General features: G+C 44.6%; 1 protein-coding gene across 1 annotated transcript in view; it reads right to left on the minus strand.

The window, feature by feature from the left end:
* The window catches only part of LOC144768725 (transmembrane protease serine 9-like), a 1,077,753-nt gene that overhangs the window by 29,975 nt on the left and 1,029,263 nt on the right, over nt 1-18,515 (minus strand). Inside the window, exon 13 of the mRNA XM_078652600.1 lies at nt 17,235-17,404. Within this exon, the coding sequence (XP_078508726.1) occupies nt 17,235-17,404 (170 nt within the window). The remainder of the gene's footprint in view (nt 1-17,234; nt 17,405-18,515) is intronic.

The raw sequence follows: 18,515 nt of genomic DNA on the forward strand, positions 1-18,515 counted from the left end.
CAGAGGTGATTGAACACTACCAACAACTGCCCTTGTTTCACTAACTCAGTGCCTCGCCAGCCAACGACACATGGCTGTGGCCCACTGCTGATTGCTGCCTTCGGCCTACACTGCAGTCAGTAGGTCACATTCTTAACTTGGCAATGGTGGAGTTCATGTCAGTGTACGGCATCATCGCAGACTGCATCCCCGCTCAGCAGCTGTGCCACTGACTCTATACCCCCCCGACATACATGGACACTCGCTGGTCACACATTGGTGGCGTTAGTGTCCATGGACTAGTGGCTAGTGTTCCTTCTCATGAAGCTGATCCTGAATTGTTGGTACAAACGAGGGTTGTGCATTCCACTCCCCTATTTTCTGCTTCCGGATAACATCAAACCTCTGCATCATGCCCTGGAGGGCACCTTCTACTGTCCCCCGTAACCCTCCACCACTTCCATCTTGGACATTGAAGAGGGCCTGCTACGGTTGCATGGCCCATCTGACTGCACCGCAAGTCACAGTCCTGTGACTGGGTGCCTGTGCCAGCCGAGGTGCATCTGGGGCCACTAACTCTGTGCTGGCCCGGTCCGGGACCCCTTGTTCTGAGACATTAAATGGCCCCTGGAGCGATGGTCTTGTGCTCATCAACATCATGTGTCTGTGGCCATGCGCTGTCTGCAGCCTCCTGCCTCCCCTGCGGGCTACCAGGGCCCACAAATGGATTTGGGTACAGAATGGCCTGGACGTCACATCACCGCAGGAGGCACTCGCCACCGCCGCAGGGACCACCTCCAAACGACATCTGCCAGTGTTGAAATGGTGGTCCTGACATGCCTGCGGAGTTGCCCAGACCTGTCGTGGAAGCCATCATCGTCCTGTAACCCTGCTCAGCACTCCAGGTGCCAGTGACTCAGTGCACTGCAAGCCATTGTCCGTTGCTGATTGTTTTTTGTGCTGTGGACATGTGGTGCAGCAATGTCACCTCTTGCAGTGGGGGGACCTGGGACTGTGATGAGGAAGATGAGTCAAGTGTGCAGATGGGAGAAGGCACATACAATGGTTGGGCAGGAGGCAACATCCCCAAGGCAGGAATGTAGACTGGTGGTGGTAGTAAAGCGACACACCTGGTTCTATTACTGGGCATTGCGCTGTGGACTGTGGACGCAACTGTCACCTCAGGCAGTGTGGTGGACCAGTGAGGTTGATGGGGTAGTTGTTGCAGGTGTGACACACCCCACTGCATCTGCATCAGGACTGACCCGAAGTGACACAATCCTAGCAATTTCTTCACATGAGCGCGCTCATCGCTAGTGCCCCTACCTCAGTGCACTACAACTCACAGAACCTCCTGACTGACTATTGGGTGACCTCTGTCCTTCCTCCGGCTCCCTCCATGTTGCTCTGCAGTTGACTCTGTTATGCTCGTGTTTTTTGTTTACATTGGGCTGGTGTCCACTGTTCATGTTGTTGCCAGCACCAGTCACTCCATGTGGGCTGGCTTGTACTCACCCCAAGCACATCCAGCACAGGTGTCACTGTACATGTGGCCCTGCCAATGAAAGGGCCAGGCACACATGCCCTTAGCCAATACAACGTGATATATGCGTGTGTCCCTGTGGTCTTGTTGTATGCATGGGGTCTCTGGGCCCTACGACATTACATTGTGCTGTGTACAGCGGACACAGACATGTCAATGCAGGCAGCGGGCTGGGACCTGGACATGTAGCTTTGTCGTCACCCGCTCAATTCATGGGGGAGTGGCCTGTGCTGTCGTACTCAGAGCCATCATGGATGTGTGATTGATGTGTGCGTGCCCCTGGCCGTGGTTCTGTACTGTGAATGTGCATCTGCATGTGTCTCTATGGCATTGTGTGTTTCCTTTGTGGGGTGTTGGTGGTCCCTGAAGGCTATTGGGCACCGCATATGTGTTCTGGTTTGCACCCCCACCTGTTGGGCCACCTCCTTATGGCGTTCTGACACGTGGCATTGGGTTGCCATATGTGGGTCGGTGAAGTGTTGTGAGCCAGCCGTGATTGCGGGTGCCTCGTGCTGTGTGGTCTGTTGCAGGGGCTGTGTTCTCCTTCGAGTAGCTTGTGTGCCCTGGTCCTGGTGGTGGGTTGCGTGGGATATCAATGGGCTGTTGTGGGGCATCGGTGTCGGCAGTATGGTGGTCCTCTCTGGCATTGCAGATGTGTTGTCTTGTGTGCTCTTCTGGAGGTGTTGTGTGCCCCTCTGCAATGTGTAGGGGAGATGCATGTGTACCATTGTGCCCATCTCCCCGGTCCCCCCAGCCCCTGTTCGTTCCACTGCCTGTTGTGTCAGGTCCTCTCGAGCTGTGTCCTTACTCCCTACTCCTTGCACCGTCTCCATACTGATGACTGTGGTCTGTTTTCCTCCAGCTCCTCCTGTGGCGCTGGGCTGCCACCTCCTGTCGCCGTAGCTGCCTTTCTGTTGGCAGTGGATTTGTACCTGGTTTGGGTTGTCAGGTCATGCCAGTGCCTCTTGGCATCCACTGTTGACCTCCTCGACACTCCGGCTGCAATCACGGTAGTCTGCTTGTTCAGTTGGTAGTGGTGTTCTGTCACCTTCATGACGATGGTCTTGTATACCTGCACCCTGCACCCTGTCTTCCTCTCCCTCTTCTCGTTGGCCTTCCCGACCCTGTTGTTCCTTGCTGGTGGTCTGCGGCGGTTGTGAGGTTCTGGTAGTCCTCTGCACTGGGTCAGGGTGCATCCATGTTGCTCCGTGCTTGGCATTTTTCTGGTGTGTTGTTTCTGTGTTTTTTGTGGTGCATTTTCCCACCAGATGCGTGGGATTTGCAGGCCTGTGGCTGGTTTTCGCTACTTTTTGCACCGCGATTGGCCTCATCGCATGATTCTTTGCATTCGTGTTTCGCGTTTTGCGGCATGGCGTTAATTTTTACGCTGATATTTGACGCGTTGTCTGGTGGCTATCGCATGGTATCGCCTTGTTGTGAATTCCACTTTGAGACAGGGTTATTTTCCAGCGATGGGCTGCGATATTGAAAGTTGCGTTTCACAACTCATGCTGTAGTTATCACACGTTCTTGTGAATATACCCCTCTGTGTGCTATAAACCGCATCTATAAACCCCAAGCTTTTTGGCTGCACCCTGGACCACCCCTATTGTATTTCTATCAGAACAGAAGAACTGCAATTTGTTTTTAACATTTCCATCAGAGGTTTTCTTTTTGGAAAAAGAACATTTTGGTAAATGTAACTTTTGCCATATTTGCTACGTGTATACTGGGGCCCACCGTAGAGACCTGCACTAGCTGTACTTGCCAACTAGCCTTCCTTCCTTCTTCATCACTTCAACATGGGCAAGCACAAATTAGATGGTAACTATACATCCAATCCGGAGCCCAGAATTAGCACATTAGATTTGTATCTGGAAAGGGCTGTTGAAGTTATATCCCAGGAAAATCTCTTAGTAGAAATACTGTTGTTCATAGGCTTGACAGCATTAACTACTGTATTTACAACTCTAACCCGAGACTTTGCCAGCAACCTTGAAGGGGTAGAAAACTTTCTTATCTTTGGATGTTCAAGGCAAGGGAGCAAGCCTAGACTCCCAAACACCATTGCATGATCCTGGACCATCAGCAGGGAGAAAAAAGGAGAGCTCAATTAACTAAGTAAAATACCAGTGTGGTTAATCATTTAAAGGCCTGTATTCTTGAATCATTGGGACTGGGATGAAATATGCATAAATGGGAAATATATTTTTTTTAACTCAAGGGTATGAATGTTAATTGTCTGAACCCCTGTTGAAAAATATTGTTGTCCTGGATGGGGCGACTGCAAAAGTTGCTGTAATTCCTTAACTTTCACTACTCCCAAACCCCCCAGAAGCTTCTGATTGTATCACCCTTACCCAACTACAAAGCCTGTCCATGTTAGACCTCATCTTGATCTCTCAACAACCATACAGGACCATACTTGGACCTTCTTTATTAAACGAGTGGCCATGAAACAGGGGACAGAGTATAAAAGTCAACACAAAAAATGAATGATAATAGTGTGATCAGGCACCCAGTGTTAGAGTAGTCCCAGTTTACCAACAATGATTCTAAGTTTTATTTTGCCACCAGAAGCATGTCCCTATGTACATCCAGGTATCCCAGGTAATATTCTCCAGGTATTTTAACTTCTTCCTTATTAATTTTTATAATGACATATGCCCTAGAGCTAAGGTGTGCAATATAGATGATGAAATCTCTGCTATAGTGGTCCTTAGGCTTAGATATAATTTCCTCGTGCAACAATTTAACATCAAATTAGGGGGTTACTTTAACCCGTTGCGTGCGTCAGACGGCCAGAAGTCGTCCGACATCACGCTGGGCGTGTGCATCGGATGGCTCCTTTCCATCCTAACACGTCATTAGAGGCAATCGAACCTACTGGAAGAAATTTGCTTCCAGCGAGTCGGTGGGAGAAGGTAAGTTTCTCCCTGGGGAGGGTGGGGGGTTTTAAACAAAGAGGCATCGGAGGAAAGGAAAGCGTTTTCCTTTCCTCCTATGTCTCTTTGAGCATTCCTGCTACACGATCAGACAGAGGGCACGATCCTACAGCAGGATTGCCCACTAGACATAAGCTTTTTTTTGTGTGGATCAATTTCATGATTGTGGGGAGTGGTCCCTTGTGCAAGGGTCACTCCCCTTTGGGGAGCAATTTTTTTGCCCGTTTCTTGGGGGCAGATCTGCTTTTTTAATTTGAATTTTGTGTGTCCCACCAGACCACCAAGGTTTTCTTTTTCTAATGTTGGGGAGCGAATCCTTGGGCAGGGGTCGCTCCCCTTTATGGAGGTGATCGTTTTAGCTGTTTCTGCCCCCGTGGGGGCAGATCAGCCTAATGTTTAGGCCCATCTGCCATTAGACACCAGGGATTTATTTTATGTTGTTGTTGGGGAGCGGCCCCTTAGGCAAGGGTTTCTCTCCTTTGTGGTGTGATCATTGTGGCCATTTCTGCCCCCTTTGAGGGCAGATAAGCTATATGTGTTTAGGTCCATATGCCCCAAGGGGGACGGAAGCCATTAGACACCAGGGATTTTTTAATGTTGTTGTTGAGGAGCAGCCCCATGGGCAAGGGTCACTCTACTTTATAAGGTGATCGATGTGGCAGTTTCTGCCCCCTTTGGGGGCAGGTTAGCCATATGCTTTTAGGCCCATCTGCCCCAAGGTGGCAGAAGCAATTAGACACCAGGGATTTCTTTATGTTGTTTTTGGGGAGCGGCCCTTTGGGCTAGGGTCACTCCCCTATATGAGGTGAATATTGTGGCCATTTCTGCCCTCTTTGGGGGCAGATCGGCCATATGATTTTAGGCCTATCTGTCCCAAAGGGGAGCAGAAGGCACTAGACACCAGAGTTTTTTAAATGTTGTTGTTTGGGAGTGGCCCCTTGGCCAAGGGTTGCTCCCCTTTTAAGGGGGTGAATATCCTGGCTGTTTCTGCTCCCCTTGGGGGCAAATAGGGCTTATGCTTCAAGGCCCACCTCCCCCCCCCCCAGTTTGTGTGTGGACTGGTACATTATTTTCATATGTGATTGTAATGTTTTATTTCTCCTTTTTATTCGAGTGCAGAGCTTTTGATTCTTGTTTGCGGTTTTGGCAGAGGGCGATCTGCAGTATGAGTATTTGCATGTATTTGGGAAGAAAAACATTTTTGTTGTGTTTACACCAAATGAGTATTATTGTCATTCATGAATGAATGTTTTGGAAGTGGTGTCATAATAGCAGCATATTTAGTTTATGTTTTGAGCGTCACATTCTTTCTGGAACTGTGCAAGATGTGTATTGCGTTGTCTGATGTATAATTTTCATTTTTCTTTTTTAGTGGGAGATTGTTGGTCCTTGCTGTGTCTGTGCAGAGTAGGTGGTGGTGAGTCTAGCTGTTTCTGGCAAGTGAGTGGCATAGTTTTGGAGTATATAGGTCTTTGTGATAAAGCCACATTTCTTTATTACTTATGTTACAAAGTGTTTGTTATTGTTGACTTGTTTGACAAGTTACCTGTATTAGTAAGGGCTATGAATAGCTCCAGAATTACTGTTCAGCAGCAGGTGGTTGATATGCTTTTTTAATCTTCCTCTGACCATGATTATGAGACTGATTCTTGCAGTGAGTTTTCTCTCCATGAGGAATCATCTGATGATGAAGCTACTCTCAGCGTGGAAAAGGCTACTTTCAATGCAGATGAAGTGCCTGTTTTAGAGGAAGACACTGATGTGTCAATGATGCAGCAAGAGGCATCTGGATTGCAGCCTGAGGCTGCAAGGCTTCCCATTAGAAGTGATGGACTCTGGGGTGATCCAAACATGGTGCAGCCAGTGTTTCCAACCTTTAGTGGTGATGCAGGGTGTAGAGTGAATTGTGAATTTGTCTTGCCTATACAGTTTTTCAGTTGTTTACGGATGATATATTTTGACTGAGATTGTTGAGAAGACTAATTTGCATGCTGAACAGTATTTGAGGGACAGCAGTGCCAGACTTAGGCCCCACTCTAGAGCTAACAGGTGGTCTCTCACAAATCTGGATGAGATGAAGTAGTTTTTGGGTTTGATGGACTTGATAAGGAATCCGCCCCTGATTCATATTGGTCTACAAGTCCGTTGATGGCAACGCCCATATTTCCTGCAATTATGAGTAGTGATCGGTATTTACTTTTACTTTGGATGCTGCATTTTGTTGCTAATGCTTCGGCATTGCCATGAAATCACCCTGACCGCCTTTTTAAGATTCGGCCTGCCTTAATCACTTCATAGATCAATTTTCAGAGATCTACACTCCAGGGAAAGAAATAGCTGTTGGTGAGTCTTTGGTCTTGTACAATGGCTGTTTGTTTTTTTAGGCAGTACATTCCTAGAAAGAGGGTACGTTACGGAATTATGATGTAAATGTTGTCGGAGAGTACGAAAGGATATGTCTATAATGTCCGGATGTAAACTGATATGGATTCCAATATTGACCCCCCTGGTTGTCTGTCCACTTTAGGAGTTTCAGAGAAAATTGTGTGGGAGCTTGCTAGAGGATTTAACATAGGTCACCATTTATACCAATTTAACTTCTATACTGCTGTGCAATTATTTATGGAATTGTTAAAAGTGGACACACTTGCTTGTGGCACAATCTGCTCTAATGTAAAGGTTACCCAAAAGAGCTTGTTTGCAAAAAGCTTCAGAGGGGAAAGTGCAGTGCCTTGTGTAGTGATAAAGTGCTAGCTGTGACATTTGTGGACATGAGGGATGTCTACATTAACCCTGGGCGTAGTTCGCGGAGCCGCACTCCGCGGAGCTACGCGAAGACGCAGTTGCACTCCGCGACCTTCGCGTAGCTCCGCGGACATGCGTAGTAGCTTGCTAGACCCGTTCGCGCGCCATTTTTCGTCTTCGGGAGCGCGGTGCGCGTGTTCGGGGTGCTGCCTGCATGCTCGAGATAGCTAGCGCGCTAAGTTACTCAAGAGGTTTGTCCCGCCCGCTTGCGTTCCCTTATTTCCAAAGTGCGTGATCGCGTCAAATATCGCGCGAACTTACCCCCGGCGCACGCGATAATGTTATTTAGCGCGCGAGAACTACGCTACGCACCGGATCGCGGAGTAATCGACAGCTTCGCGTTCTCCGTAGAACGCGGAGTTGCCAAAACTCCGCAAGCTCCGCGAACGGAGCGTAGTTCTTCGCCCAGGGTTAGTCTACATGCTGACTACCATCCATGATGAAAGTACTTCACCTTTGACTGCCTGGGGTCAGGTTGCTGAAGTGCATTATAGACTGAAATAAACTGCTAGCTGTGAAATTTGTGGACATGAGGGATGTCTACATGCTGACTACCATCCATGATGAACGTACTTCATCTGTGACTGTCTGGGGTCAGGTTGCTGAAGTGCATTGTAGACTGAAATAAATATGCACATGGGTGGTGTAGATAGAGTAGATCAGGAGTTGGAACCTTACACTTCTGTCCATAAGTCTTACATTTGGTATAACAAGTTGGCCATCCATCTCTTCAACTTAGCAACTTTTAATGCTTTTGTTGTGTCCAAGAAGTGTTCTCTAGCTTCAAGGATGATTTTTGCCCAGTTTCAGGAGTCTGTGATAGGCAGCCTTGTTGTAGTGGAACAGGCTAGTGTTCCTAGAGTTGGAGTGGTGGAGGATGTAGCTAGATTGAAAGATCGCCACTTTCCCAATTTAATTCCTCCCACAGCCAAAAAAAACAATCCATGTAAGAGATGTAGAGTCTGTCTGCAAAGAGGATTCTGGAAGGAGAGTTGTATGCATTGTGCTGATTGTCCCTCTAATCCTTGGCTGTGTGTGCAAACATGTTTCATTCTGATTGTATCACACTCAAAAGTGTTTTTGGGAGCAACCGTGAGTCTAATAGTGAACTGCCTGGCCAGTATTGTTTTATATTTGTAGTTCTGTTTCATGGTTGGCGTTAGAATTATATCTTTAGTTACCACTGCTGTGTTTGTAGGTATAGTTTTGTATCTAGTTCCAATTGGTTTGTGTTTTCTTTCTTGTTAAAAACAAATTTGATGATGGTGTGCGTGGACTGGTGTTTGGCATGGCGCTGGCATTGGACTGGCACTTGGCTTGCGGTGTGCGTGGATTGGCACTTGACTGTACATGTACATGGACTGGTCTTTGGCTGGCGGTGTGTGAGTAGTGACTAGCTCCTGGTCATTACACACACTGCTAGCCAAATGCAACTGCATACACTACGTTAACAGCCAGCTGGTGTGATTGCTGTGCCAATCATGTGGGCGTATGGAAGTGATGGGCACTTGAATGGCGATCTCTGTTGATGTGAATGTTGTAATATACTGGACCCGCAGCTGGTGGTCTGAATGGTCTCTTGTGTGTCATGTATGAAAGGTGTGTGAATGGTCTGTAAAGAGGTTGGTGCCTTGCTCTGGCTTTACAGCTCACGAGCTGTGAGTCACTGGTTCAGGTTTTTAACGTTTTCATTATTAACAGTGCATTTCCTTTTTGTGAAAGCGCCTGTTAATAAAATGTTATGGTCTGAACCTTCACTCACCCTCGTGCCAAATCCAACCAGTATGTGTTTGCACTTAGAGAATAGTTAGTTTTGAAGTAATATTTGTTTTTTCTGTCTTTCTCCACCAGGGTGTACATTGTCTCTACTTTGTCTGTTGATGTGAGTGTTGTAATGCACTGGGCCCGAAGCTGGTGGTGTGAACGTATGTGTCACGTATGAAAAGTGTACGAATGGCCTGGAAAGAGGTTGGTGCATTGACGTGGCTTTACAGCTCACAACCTGTGAGTCATTGGTTCAGGTTTTTAACCTTTTAATGATTAACAGTGCATTTCCTTTTTGTGTAATCTCTTGTTAATAAAATTTACATTTTGAACCTTTCACTCACTCTCATGCCAAATCCAACTAGTAGTGACTGTACTTGAGGAACAGACAATTAGGCAGTCATATTTGTCTTGTCTGCCTTTCTGTACTAAGGTGTAGTTTATCTCTAGGGAAAATCTACCAACTTTTGATATTTTTATAAGGTTAAAAAACATGGGAGTAATGGGTGGTGGGCCTCTCAGGGATCCCAACAACTTATTTTACTCACATTACCATGCAAACCTCAAAATGTGACTATAGCCACACATTTTCCTTGCATAACTGTGTCATAATCTTCTGGTATCAGAAAAGCCACAATTTTCCTACCACCTTGTGTTCCCCTAGGTCTCCCGATAAAAATGCTACCTCACTTGTGTGGTTGGGCTAAATACCTGCGGCAGGCACGGGCCCAAAATGCAATGTGGAGACATCAAAATTACCTATCACAAAACTAACTGGTTTTGCAAACCCACACATTTCTGAAAACTAGACAGCCAGGTGAGTCCAGGGAGGTATGGTTTGTGTGGACCCCCACTGTTTTCCTACCCAGAATCCCCTGCAAACCTTTAATTTAGCTGAAAAAACCTGCATTTTTCTCACGTTTCTGTATGGGAAAGTTGTAGGATCTCTGGGCTGACACAAATGTCCTACTACCCAGCGTTACTCCAGGTCTCCCAATAAAAAGTATACCTCACTTGTGTAGGTGGGCCAAGTACCCGTGACAGTCAAGGGCCCAAAAAGTATTGTGGAAACATCAAAATTACCAATCACAAAATGACCTGGTTCTGCAAGGGGGGTCACCTGGGTGGTATGGATTGTGTGGATCTCCAAATGTTTTCCTACCCAGAATCCCCTGCAAACCTCAAACTTAGCTGAAAAAAATCAAATTTTCCTCACATTTCTGTGTAGGGTCACCGTGCCGGCACAAATGTCCTACCACACAGCGTTCATCTTGGTCTCCCAATAAAAATGACCTGTCACTTGTGTGGGTGTAAAACGCAGAACCACCTAAAAATGTTTTTTTTTTTTTAAATGTGGCTCTTAGAGTTCGCTGTGTTATCCCCTTAATCCCTATGTTTTTGGCCCTCACCAATCGCAGGTCCTTGACCCACCCACACAAATGAGGTATAATTGTACTGGGGAGCCTGTCACTTGGCCCACCCACAAAAGGTGAGGTATCATTTTTTACGAGAGAAAGTGGAGTGGGTGGAAGTTTGTGGATCCACGCAGATTCCAGAAGTTTCCATCACAGAAATTTTAGGAAAATTTGTTTTTATTTAACTAAAGTTTGAGGTTTGCAAGGGAATCTGGGTAATAGAACCTGGTAAGATCCACACAAGTCACCCCATCCTGCATAAAATGTATAGATTTGCTGTTTCCTTAGGTGCCAGCTGACCTAGAGTTCAAAATCCACAGCTAAGCACTTTGCAAAAAAGGGTACGTTTTCACAGAAAAAATGTGATGTGGCCATGTTGCGTTTTGGGCCATTTCCTGTCGTGGGCACTAGGCCTACCCATACAAGTGAGGTACCATTTCTATCAGGAGGCTTTGAGGAATGCGGGGTGGCTATAAGTTTTTGGATCCATGCAGATTTCAGAACTTTCCATCAGAAAAATATGAGGAAAATCTGTTTGTTTTACAGTTTGAGGATTGCAAGGGATTCTGGGTAACAGAAACTGGTGAGAGCCGCACAAGTTACCCCATCCTGGATTCCCCTGGGAGTATAGTTTTCAAAAATGTATAGGTTTGCTAGGTTTTGCTAGGTTTTCCTAGGTGCCGGCTAAGCTAGGGTTCGAAATTCACAGCTAGGCACTTTGGAAAAAATTGTCTGTTTTCACTGTAAAATGTCGCTGTCACTAGGCCTACCTACAAAAGAGAGATACCTTTTTTATCAGGAGACGTAGGGCGACACAGAATAGTAAAACAAGTGTTATTACCTATTGATTTTCTTTGCATTACTGCCTTCCAAATGATAAACACTTTGTAAAAAAATAAGTAATTTTGAAAAATTACCTCTAATTCACATGCTTGTATGGGTACCCACAATTGTGGAGATGTGCAAATAACCACAATTTCCCAACTCATATATTGTTCCCATTTCAGAAATATACAGGTTTCTTTGGCACCTATTTTTCACTCTATATATTTTACCAAATTAATTGCTATATACCCGTTACACAATGAAAAACCATTGCAAGACACAGTTTAGTTATTGGCTCTGGGTTCCTCAGATTCTAGGTGAATCTACAAGTCCTATATATCCCTACAAACAGAAGGATCCAGCGGATATAATGGTATATTGATTAAAAAAATCTGTCATACTTAGAAGACGTTACAGGTGAAAACGTTAGCACATGGCTGTTTTTTTTTCAACTCAATTTAAATACATTTTATTTTCAACTGTTAGTTTATATTAAAAAACCCTGAAGGATACACACAAATGACCCCTTGCTGAATTTAAAATGATGTATACTTTCCAGAAATGTATAGATTTCTGGGATCCATTATTGCTTTTATGCTTAATTCTACCACTAAATGGGAGGCGGTTGACAGCACAAAAAAAGGAAAAATAGGCTATGTCCCAGTAAAATGCCAAAACTGTGTAGAAAATGTTGATTTTCTGACAAAAGTCTGCCTTTCTCTGAAAGCTGAGAAGATGGTAATTTCAGCACCACAACCCCTTTGTTGAAGCCATTTACAAGGGAAAAAAACAGATGCTTTATTCTGCAGCCCTTTTGTCCCATTTAAAAAAAAGAAATAGCTGTATTTTGGCTAATTTCTGGGTCCCAAACCCTGGGCACCTTTAGAATCCTCAGGGTGTTGGAAAAAAGGGCGCAAGTTTGATGTGGTACCTTATGTGGACAAAAATTTACAAGGGCCTAAGCGCAAACTACCCCAAATAGCCAAAAAAAGGCTTAGAACAAGGGGGAAAAGGCCTAGCAGCGAAGGGGTTAATGTCAAATTAGGCGATAGTCCTACATTCTATGGCCTATTACCAAATGAGAACACTGGTAAATTCCATTCAAAAATGGACACAAGGGGGAAATTACCTCACAGGTTTTTAACTTATTTTTATCTGTGTAATATCTCTGAAATCCGTGGGGCATTTGAGAACAAATTTGCAACGTCTATTGCTTGGAGTGGCAGGTCTGTGATTATGTTTCTGTTTTCAGGATCAGTGGCGGCAGCCTCGGAATGAGGGTGGTGGTGTGGGGCGTGACTGGATACATAAAAATGAACTTACCTTCGCGCCGCCGCACGCCTCACCTCCATCCTCTTTATCTGCTAGGAAGCACCAGAAGCACCCAGGCTTCTGTACTCTCCCAGCCAATCATGATGAGCAGCGTCATGATTGGTCTGAGCGGCCTGTTTGGCCTCCCAGACCGTGCCTGGGAGCCTGGATATGTTGTCTATGGGCTATGCAACACAGACCCGTAAGGAATATGATAAGTGCACATGACTGTTTGGGGAGCCCAAGAGGGCTGGCCAAACCGTTATGCGCACTTAGAGGAGTGGAAACCACTCCTCACTCTGCTCTGGTGTCACAGAGCCCAGTCCCACCCCGACCTGGCTCCGATTCTGCATAGAAAAATAAAATTATAATAACGTCCTGTTATTATATATATTTTTTTTTGCATTGCTGAAATAGCAGTGGGGTGACTCTTCTCTGCCTTGGGGGAGGAGCCACCACTGTCCAGGATATCGTATACTTATGATCAGTCTGGGTGCACTAGGGTTTATGGTTTTAGTGACCCTAATCCAAACATTTTAGAAATAACTAAAAGACATCCTTACAAGTGCACTACTGATTTAAAATTTAAAGACCAAGGAATGAGCCTTAGATAGAGAGCTGTTGACATGTCAACATTAGTTACTAACATTGTTGAAAGGATCCAATCTTAGTCACTCTTTGACTGTCAAGTGACAATGGCCTTTGTCAGCCAGGCTGTTTTATTGGGACCGTCCTGCTAGCATGTGCTAGACTCCCTAAACATGATGATTCTTGACTCCCCACAGGGCCTGTAGGGAGGCAATCAGGTGTATGTGCAAGGCCTTGAACAAGAATCCTAGCGAGAGGGAGGACGTAGTCATATGGAGTTTTGAGCAAAAACCACATTAAAAAAACAGCAAATCTGCCTTCAGGGAAGGGATGTGGCGGAGCATGGTCAACTACTGCAACAAAAAATATGCCAATATATTCTGGGCAATAGTTAACACTGATTAATTTAGTAGGAAACAAATGATAGACCTAGGGCTGAATATCATGGGCAACAAATGGGTGGCTCATTTTAGGTCTCTTCACTGCCTTGTGACCTCAGGTGACAAATTAGTAATCTTTTATCATCAACCTACCTGCTTGCAGTTAGGTTCAAGGTGGATAAGGTGGTAATTGCAATCTTACAGAGCCCATATCGAAAGGCATAGGGTCCAGATGGCGTCCTGATAGTCTTTTATAAATGCAATACTGACTTTTGGGCTCCTGTCATCACCAGTACTTTCAACTCAGCCTGTCGCACTGAATTGCCATCTTCGTGGTACACATGCACCATAGTACCCATTTTTAAAAAAGATAACAATCAAAACCCTCATTGCTACAGACCCATCTCACTTCTTGATTCACTAGTAAAGGTTGTGGCCGCATAGTCCTAGATGAAAACGTGGCATGGTTTGATGACCTAAAAATCCTTTCAATTGTGCAATATGGAACGGCTAAAGACGACTGACCTTACCCACCAGTCGGCAAATATAACGTATGGGAGGCCCAGGTACTTATCCTTTGTGGATTTAAGAAGCTCTTTTGGTCAAATTAATAGGTCAATGCTTTGGGGCATTTTAACAAATATGGGCATAGTAAATGCGCTTAGGTTATATGGAAGATCATATGAAATAGGCCCCAATGCTATTATGGCTAGCAGTTTGATACAATCCCACCCTTAACAAGGACATCATAGATGACTGCTTATCGCGTGATCTTAGGTTCAAAAGGCCTTGGTTTCAGCGTATTAAACACATAGCAAACATTATTGGTAGACCAGACACGTCCACAAATCGTAACCAGATTACCATCAGCGAGATGAAAAATCTCTTTACAGAGTATGACACTTTCCAGAAAGGAGATGGCGTTACAAAGACCACCACTAAGGGATTATGTACTTGTGCATGGTGTTGAGGACATGTAATGTAACCATATTTAACACTGGTTAACCCTTAGGAAAGACAAATTTTAATGAGATTCCTTTTGGGGAGTACTCACAGACTGCTAATCTTTCAGTTGGGCCAACATGACACAGACGCGGTCCTTAACTGTCCTTTTGATGAACTCTCTCTTCCGAAACTGGGTACTTTGTGTTCTTTGGTAAATGTTACCAATCATCTATGGGTCGCTTGTCCTGCCTATTCCCAGAAAATATAGATTTTATAAATGTAAAACTGCGCTATAGTTTTTAAGAATAAGTTACAGCCACAAGGTTGGTACTTGGGTTGCTTTTTAAAGCTGGCACTTGGATGTAGGTCAATGTTCTTTTACATATGCCAAGATTTTAAAATGTGATTTTAAAGTTTTGTAAATATCTTAAAGGAATCTTTGTGTATTCTGTACGAATGTACAGAGATTGAAGACTGAACAGATACTTATTGCTACTAGGTAGCTAGGTTTCAGTCATTAACCTTGTCCACCCTGGCCTCGGTTATGGATATATAAAAACATGCAACCATTCTACGTCAGTTGTCGCTGAAGCTTCTGCCATCACATATTTCTAAAAGATATAGAATTAAGTCCCAGGTCTTACTCTAAGCCACCATCTGCATGACGTCCATACACTCTCTGTTGGAGTGACTGTGGTCAGAGAAACTGGTTATGGCGTATCTTCCTGATGGAGGATGCAACAGTAACATTCATGATAGGCTCTTCTCATAAAGCAGGTCCGCTGTCATGTGCCGAACTCTTTCTCAGTTTCAATGCTACCACCGAAACGTTGGTCATGAACGGAGATAGCCCAGTATCTAGTCAGAGCAATTGAAAATGTTAAAACAGTCTGAAAATGCGAAAGAATTAAAAATTCAAGGCTAAAAATTAGGTTGCTCTCCTCAATTTAATTTGTGAAAGCAATGCACGTGCCTCAAACAGAATATAGTATGACCGATGAGTGGTCTCAACTGAATTTAGAAAAGCTACAGCCTTCCCATTAAAATGAAAAAAAATTACATTTGTGAATGAAATAAAATATTTCAGCAATTATGTATTTATTTGATGAATGCTTGTATTTTTGTGTATTTGTTTGCGGTTCAAATTATTAAAATTGCTTAGGCTAGGGCCCACGGATTCTAATAATGAGTCAAAAGGTTAAGAACCACTGCAGCAAATGATCTTCCAGTCGGGCTAGATCCTGTCGCATTTTCTCAAACGTCTTAATCAGATCATCTTCCTCAGAGACGTAGTTCAGCACTGAGCCGTGACTCGGAGGCGCTGGACCTGCTGGTTAAAGTGACTAGCCAGCCGCAATGCCACTAAAGTTGAAAATCTAGGTGACGGGACTTGAGTCGAGCATGACAGGCTCCTCGGTTGTATCAAGGGGTTTTAAGCATTGTGTGGCCTTGGGAAAAAGACTGACAGTGACCTTGGGCCATATGTTATCAACACCCTCATTTGCGATTCTCAAATTGCGATTTTTTAGAAATCGCTATTTGAGAATTGCAAATAGGGATGTATGTAAAAAATCGCAATTTTTTTGCGATTTCTTAATATTCCTTATTTGTGATTAGCAAATTGTGAATTTGCAATTAAGGAATACTTTCCCATTTATTTCTATGGGCCAGGAGGCCCATACAAATTCATGGGAAGTTATTCTCAATTTGCGATTCGCAATTTGAGAATCGCAAATTGAGAATTATTTCAAGGGTGCAAGGGTGTCATAAGGACACCCTGATGCACCCCTGAAATTTACATGTGTGCGCATATGGCGCACATACATGCCCTAAGGGCGTGCATGTGCGACACATGGCACCTTCACAAATGGCAAAAAGTGCATTTGTGAAAGAAATCGCAAATTACCACCAACTTCAAGTCGGTGGTAATTTGCGATTTCTTAATGAGAAATCGCACAACTTGGGTGCTTCATACATAGCATTTAAGGAATCACAATTTGCGATTCCTTAAATGCCGACGCAAAACTAAGGAATAGCAAATGCTGCCATTCCTTAATTTTGCGATGCGATTTCAATCATACATCTCATTTTCCGAATTTTTAGTCGCAAACGCTGCTTTTTTGCGAATCGCAGTGTTTGCGACTAAAAGAACGGATGATACATATGCCCTTTTGACACAAGTGACCAATAAGCTCTCAGCAAGCCTAAGAAGTATCCATGATAGCTTTCTTAGATGTGCTCAGTTCCATCTTTGCTGGCTTCCATTATAAGAAGTGAAAATAGTGGCCAGATCCGACACATATTTAATAAATATGTCCTGATATTCGCCTCTATTGGATAGCTTGCATGAGGTGTGCATTCGCTGAGGCTGACTGTCTGTGACAAACAGGTCAGACTGGTAGTGGTGACATTAGGCTTTCCTTAATCATGGGCAAAACAAGCATGCAGGAGACACACCAGCTGAGTTTAAGATAGATTATTCCAGGAAAACATTTATAAAATTAAGTTAAAATGGCCCTATCCTCAAACAGGGTAGACCAACATCTTGTGTTTCATTTTTAACTTACAAAATAGATTGACAATTCAGGTTTTTAAGAGTTGTCTATTCTATTAAAGGTGTGCGTGGACACAAAGCCCCAGACTTGAAATACAAATGTGGTGCCAGGGGAACTGTCAAGAACGAGTATGAGAGTAAATGTTAGGAAGAATAAGAATAGAAGGCAGATAGTCTCACTTGGCAGGAGTCCTTTCCCCCTCTTGCAGAGCCTGCACATATCATGCTGTCCTGAACGATGGTGATGTCTCTTGGCACACTCAAATTGACGTGGTACATTGCGTCACAGCTCTGGGCATTGATCAGCGGCAACTCGACTTCCTGGAGCGTTTGTGGGTACGGAAGCAGCACTGTTTATCAGGAAGTAAAAAGCATTAGGAGTTGACATGAATACATTAACCAGGTAACCAATACTAAATACCACCTCCAGTAAACCGTTCTTTACAATTCGCCACATTCATAATTCTCTTTCGAGACGTACCATGCTCTTGTGTAAAGCCTGCACTGGATGGCCTGGCTGCTCTGACTGCGAGGAAGAAGAGGCACACAGGTCTTTCATGAACTCAGCATAGAGGAACCCTTATGTATTTATTTATTTATTTAATGCGATTATACATAGCGCGAACTTTACCCGAAGACTATTTTTTCAAGGAGGGTTTCCATATGGTTACAAAAGGCTTTCTGACCCTGAAGGTTTTGTTATGCAATTACTGAAACGCATGTACATTTCTATAATACACGTTTTTTTTTCAATTTATAAATTGTAACCTTATGGGTGCGTGGCTTGCGCGCCGCTGAAGCATGGCGTGTCGCGCTTGAGCTCCAAGGCGATTGAGGCCCGTTGGAGTTTACCATTAGCTTTCTGACTGCCCCTTTTCAACGAGACAGCTTTTCTATGCGTCGGAATATGCAGGGAGACGCTTGACTGCATTTTCGGCGATTTCCGACGACAGCTGGTGTCTTTCCCGTCAAGCTGCTGTGACGCTCGGTTTCCTCACGGGCGGCCGCCATCTTCCCGCCTGTGACGGGGACCGGCATTTCTCTTCAGAGGCGCCGCATTGGATACATTCTTGCCGGTTATGCTGGATATCCATGTCACTTGACCACAGCGCCTGCAGTTGGTAACTTTTTTCTTTTTTCTTCTCTTAGTGCTGCTTGGCTGGATATTATGTTGCCCACGCTCTGATTACCTCAGTGCAGATCTCTGATGTTGACGCTGCTTTTTTCTCACGATGTCTTTGCTTTGACCTCTTGATTTCTATGAGGCTCTGCTATACAATATTGTGCCCACATTCCATATAAGTCCGCTGCTGTCATTTATTTGGCGCTTACTACGCTCAGTGTGCTTTATTTCTTTATTTTTTGGTGTGGACTACGCAGTTTCTGTCCTCTCCTTTTCCTCAAGTGGCTGTGTACTTTTTTTTTTTTTTTTTGGGGACTGTTACTTCATGGCTGCAAATA

The sequence above is a fragment of the Lissotriton helveticus genome, chromosome 7, assembly GCF_964261635.1.
Source record: "Lissotriton helveticus chromosome 7, aLisHel1.1, whole genome shotgun sequence".
NCBI classification, from domain to species: Eukaryota; Metazoa; Chordata; class Amphibia; order Caudata; family Salamandridae; genus Lissotriton; species Lissotriton helveticus.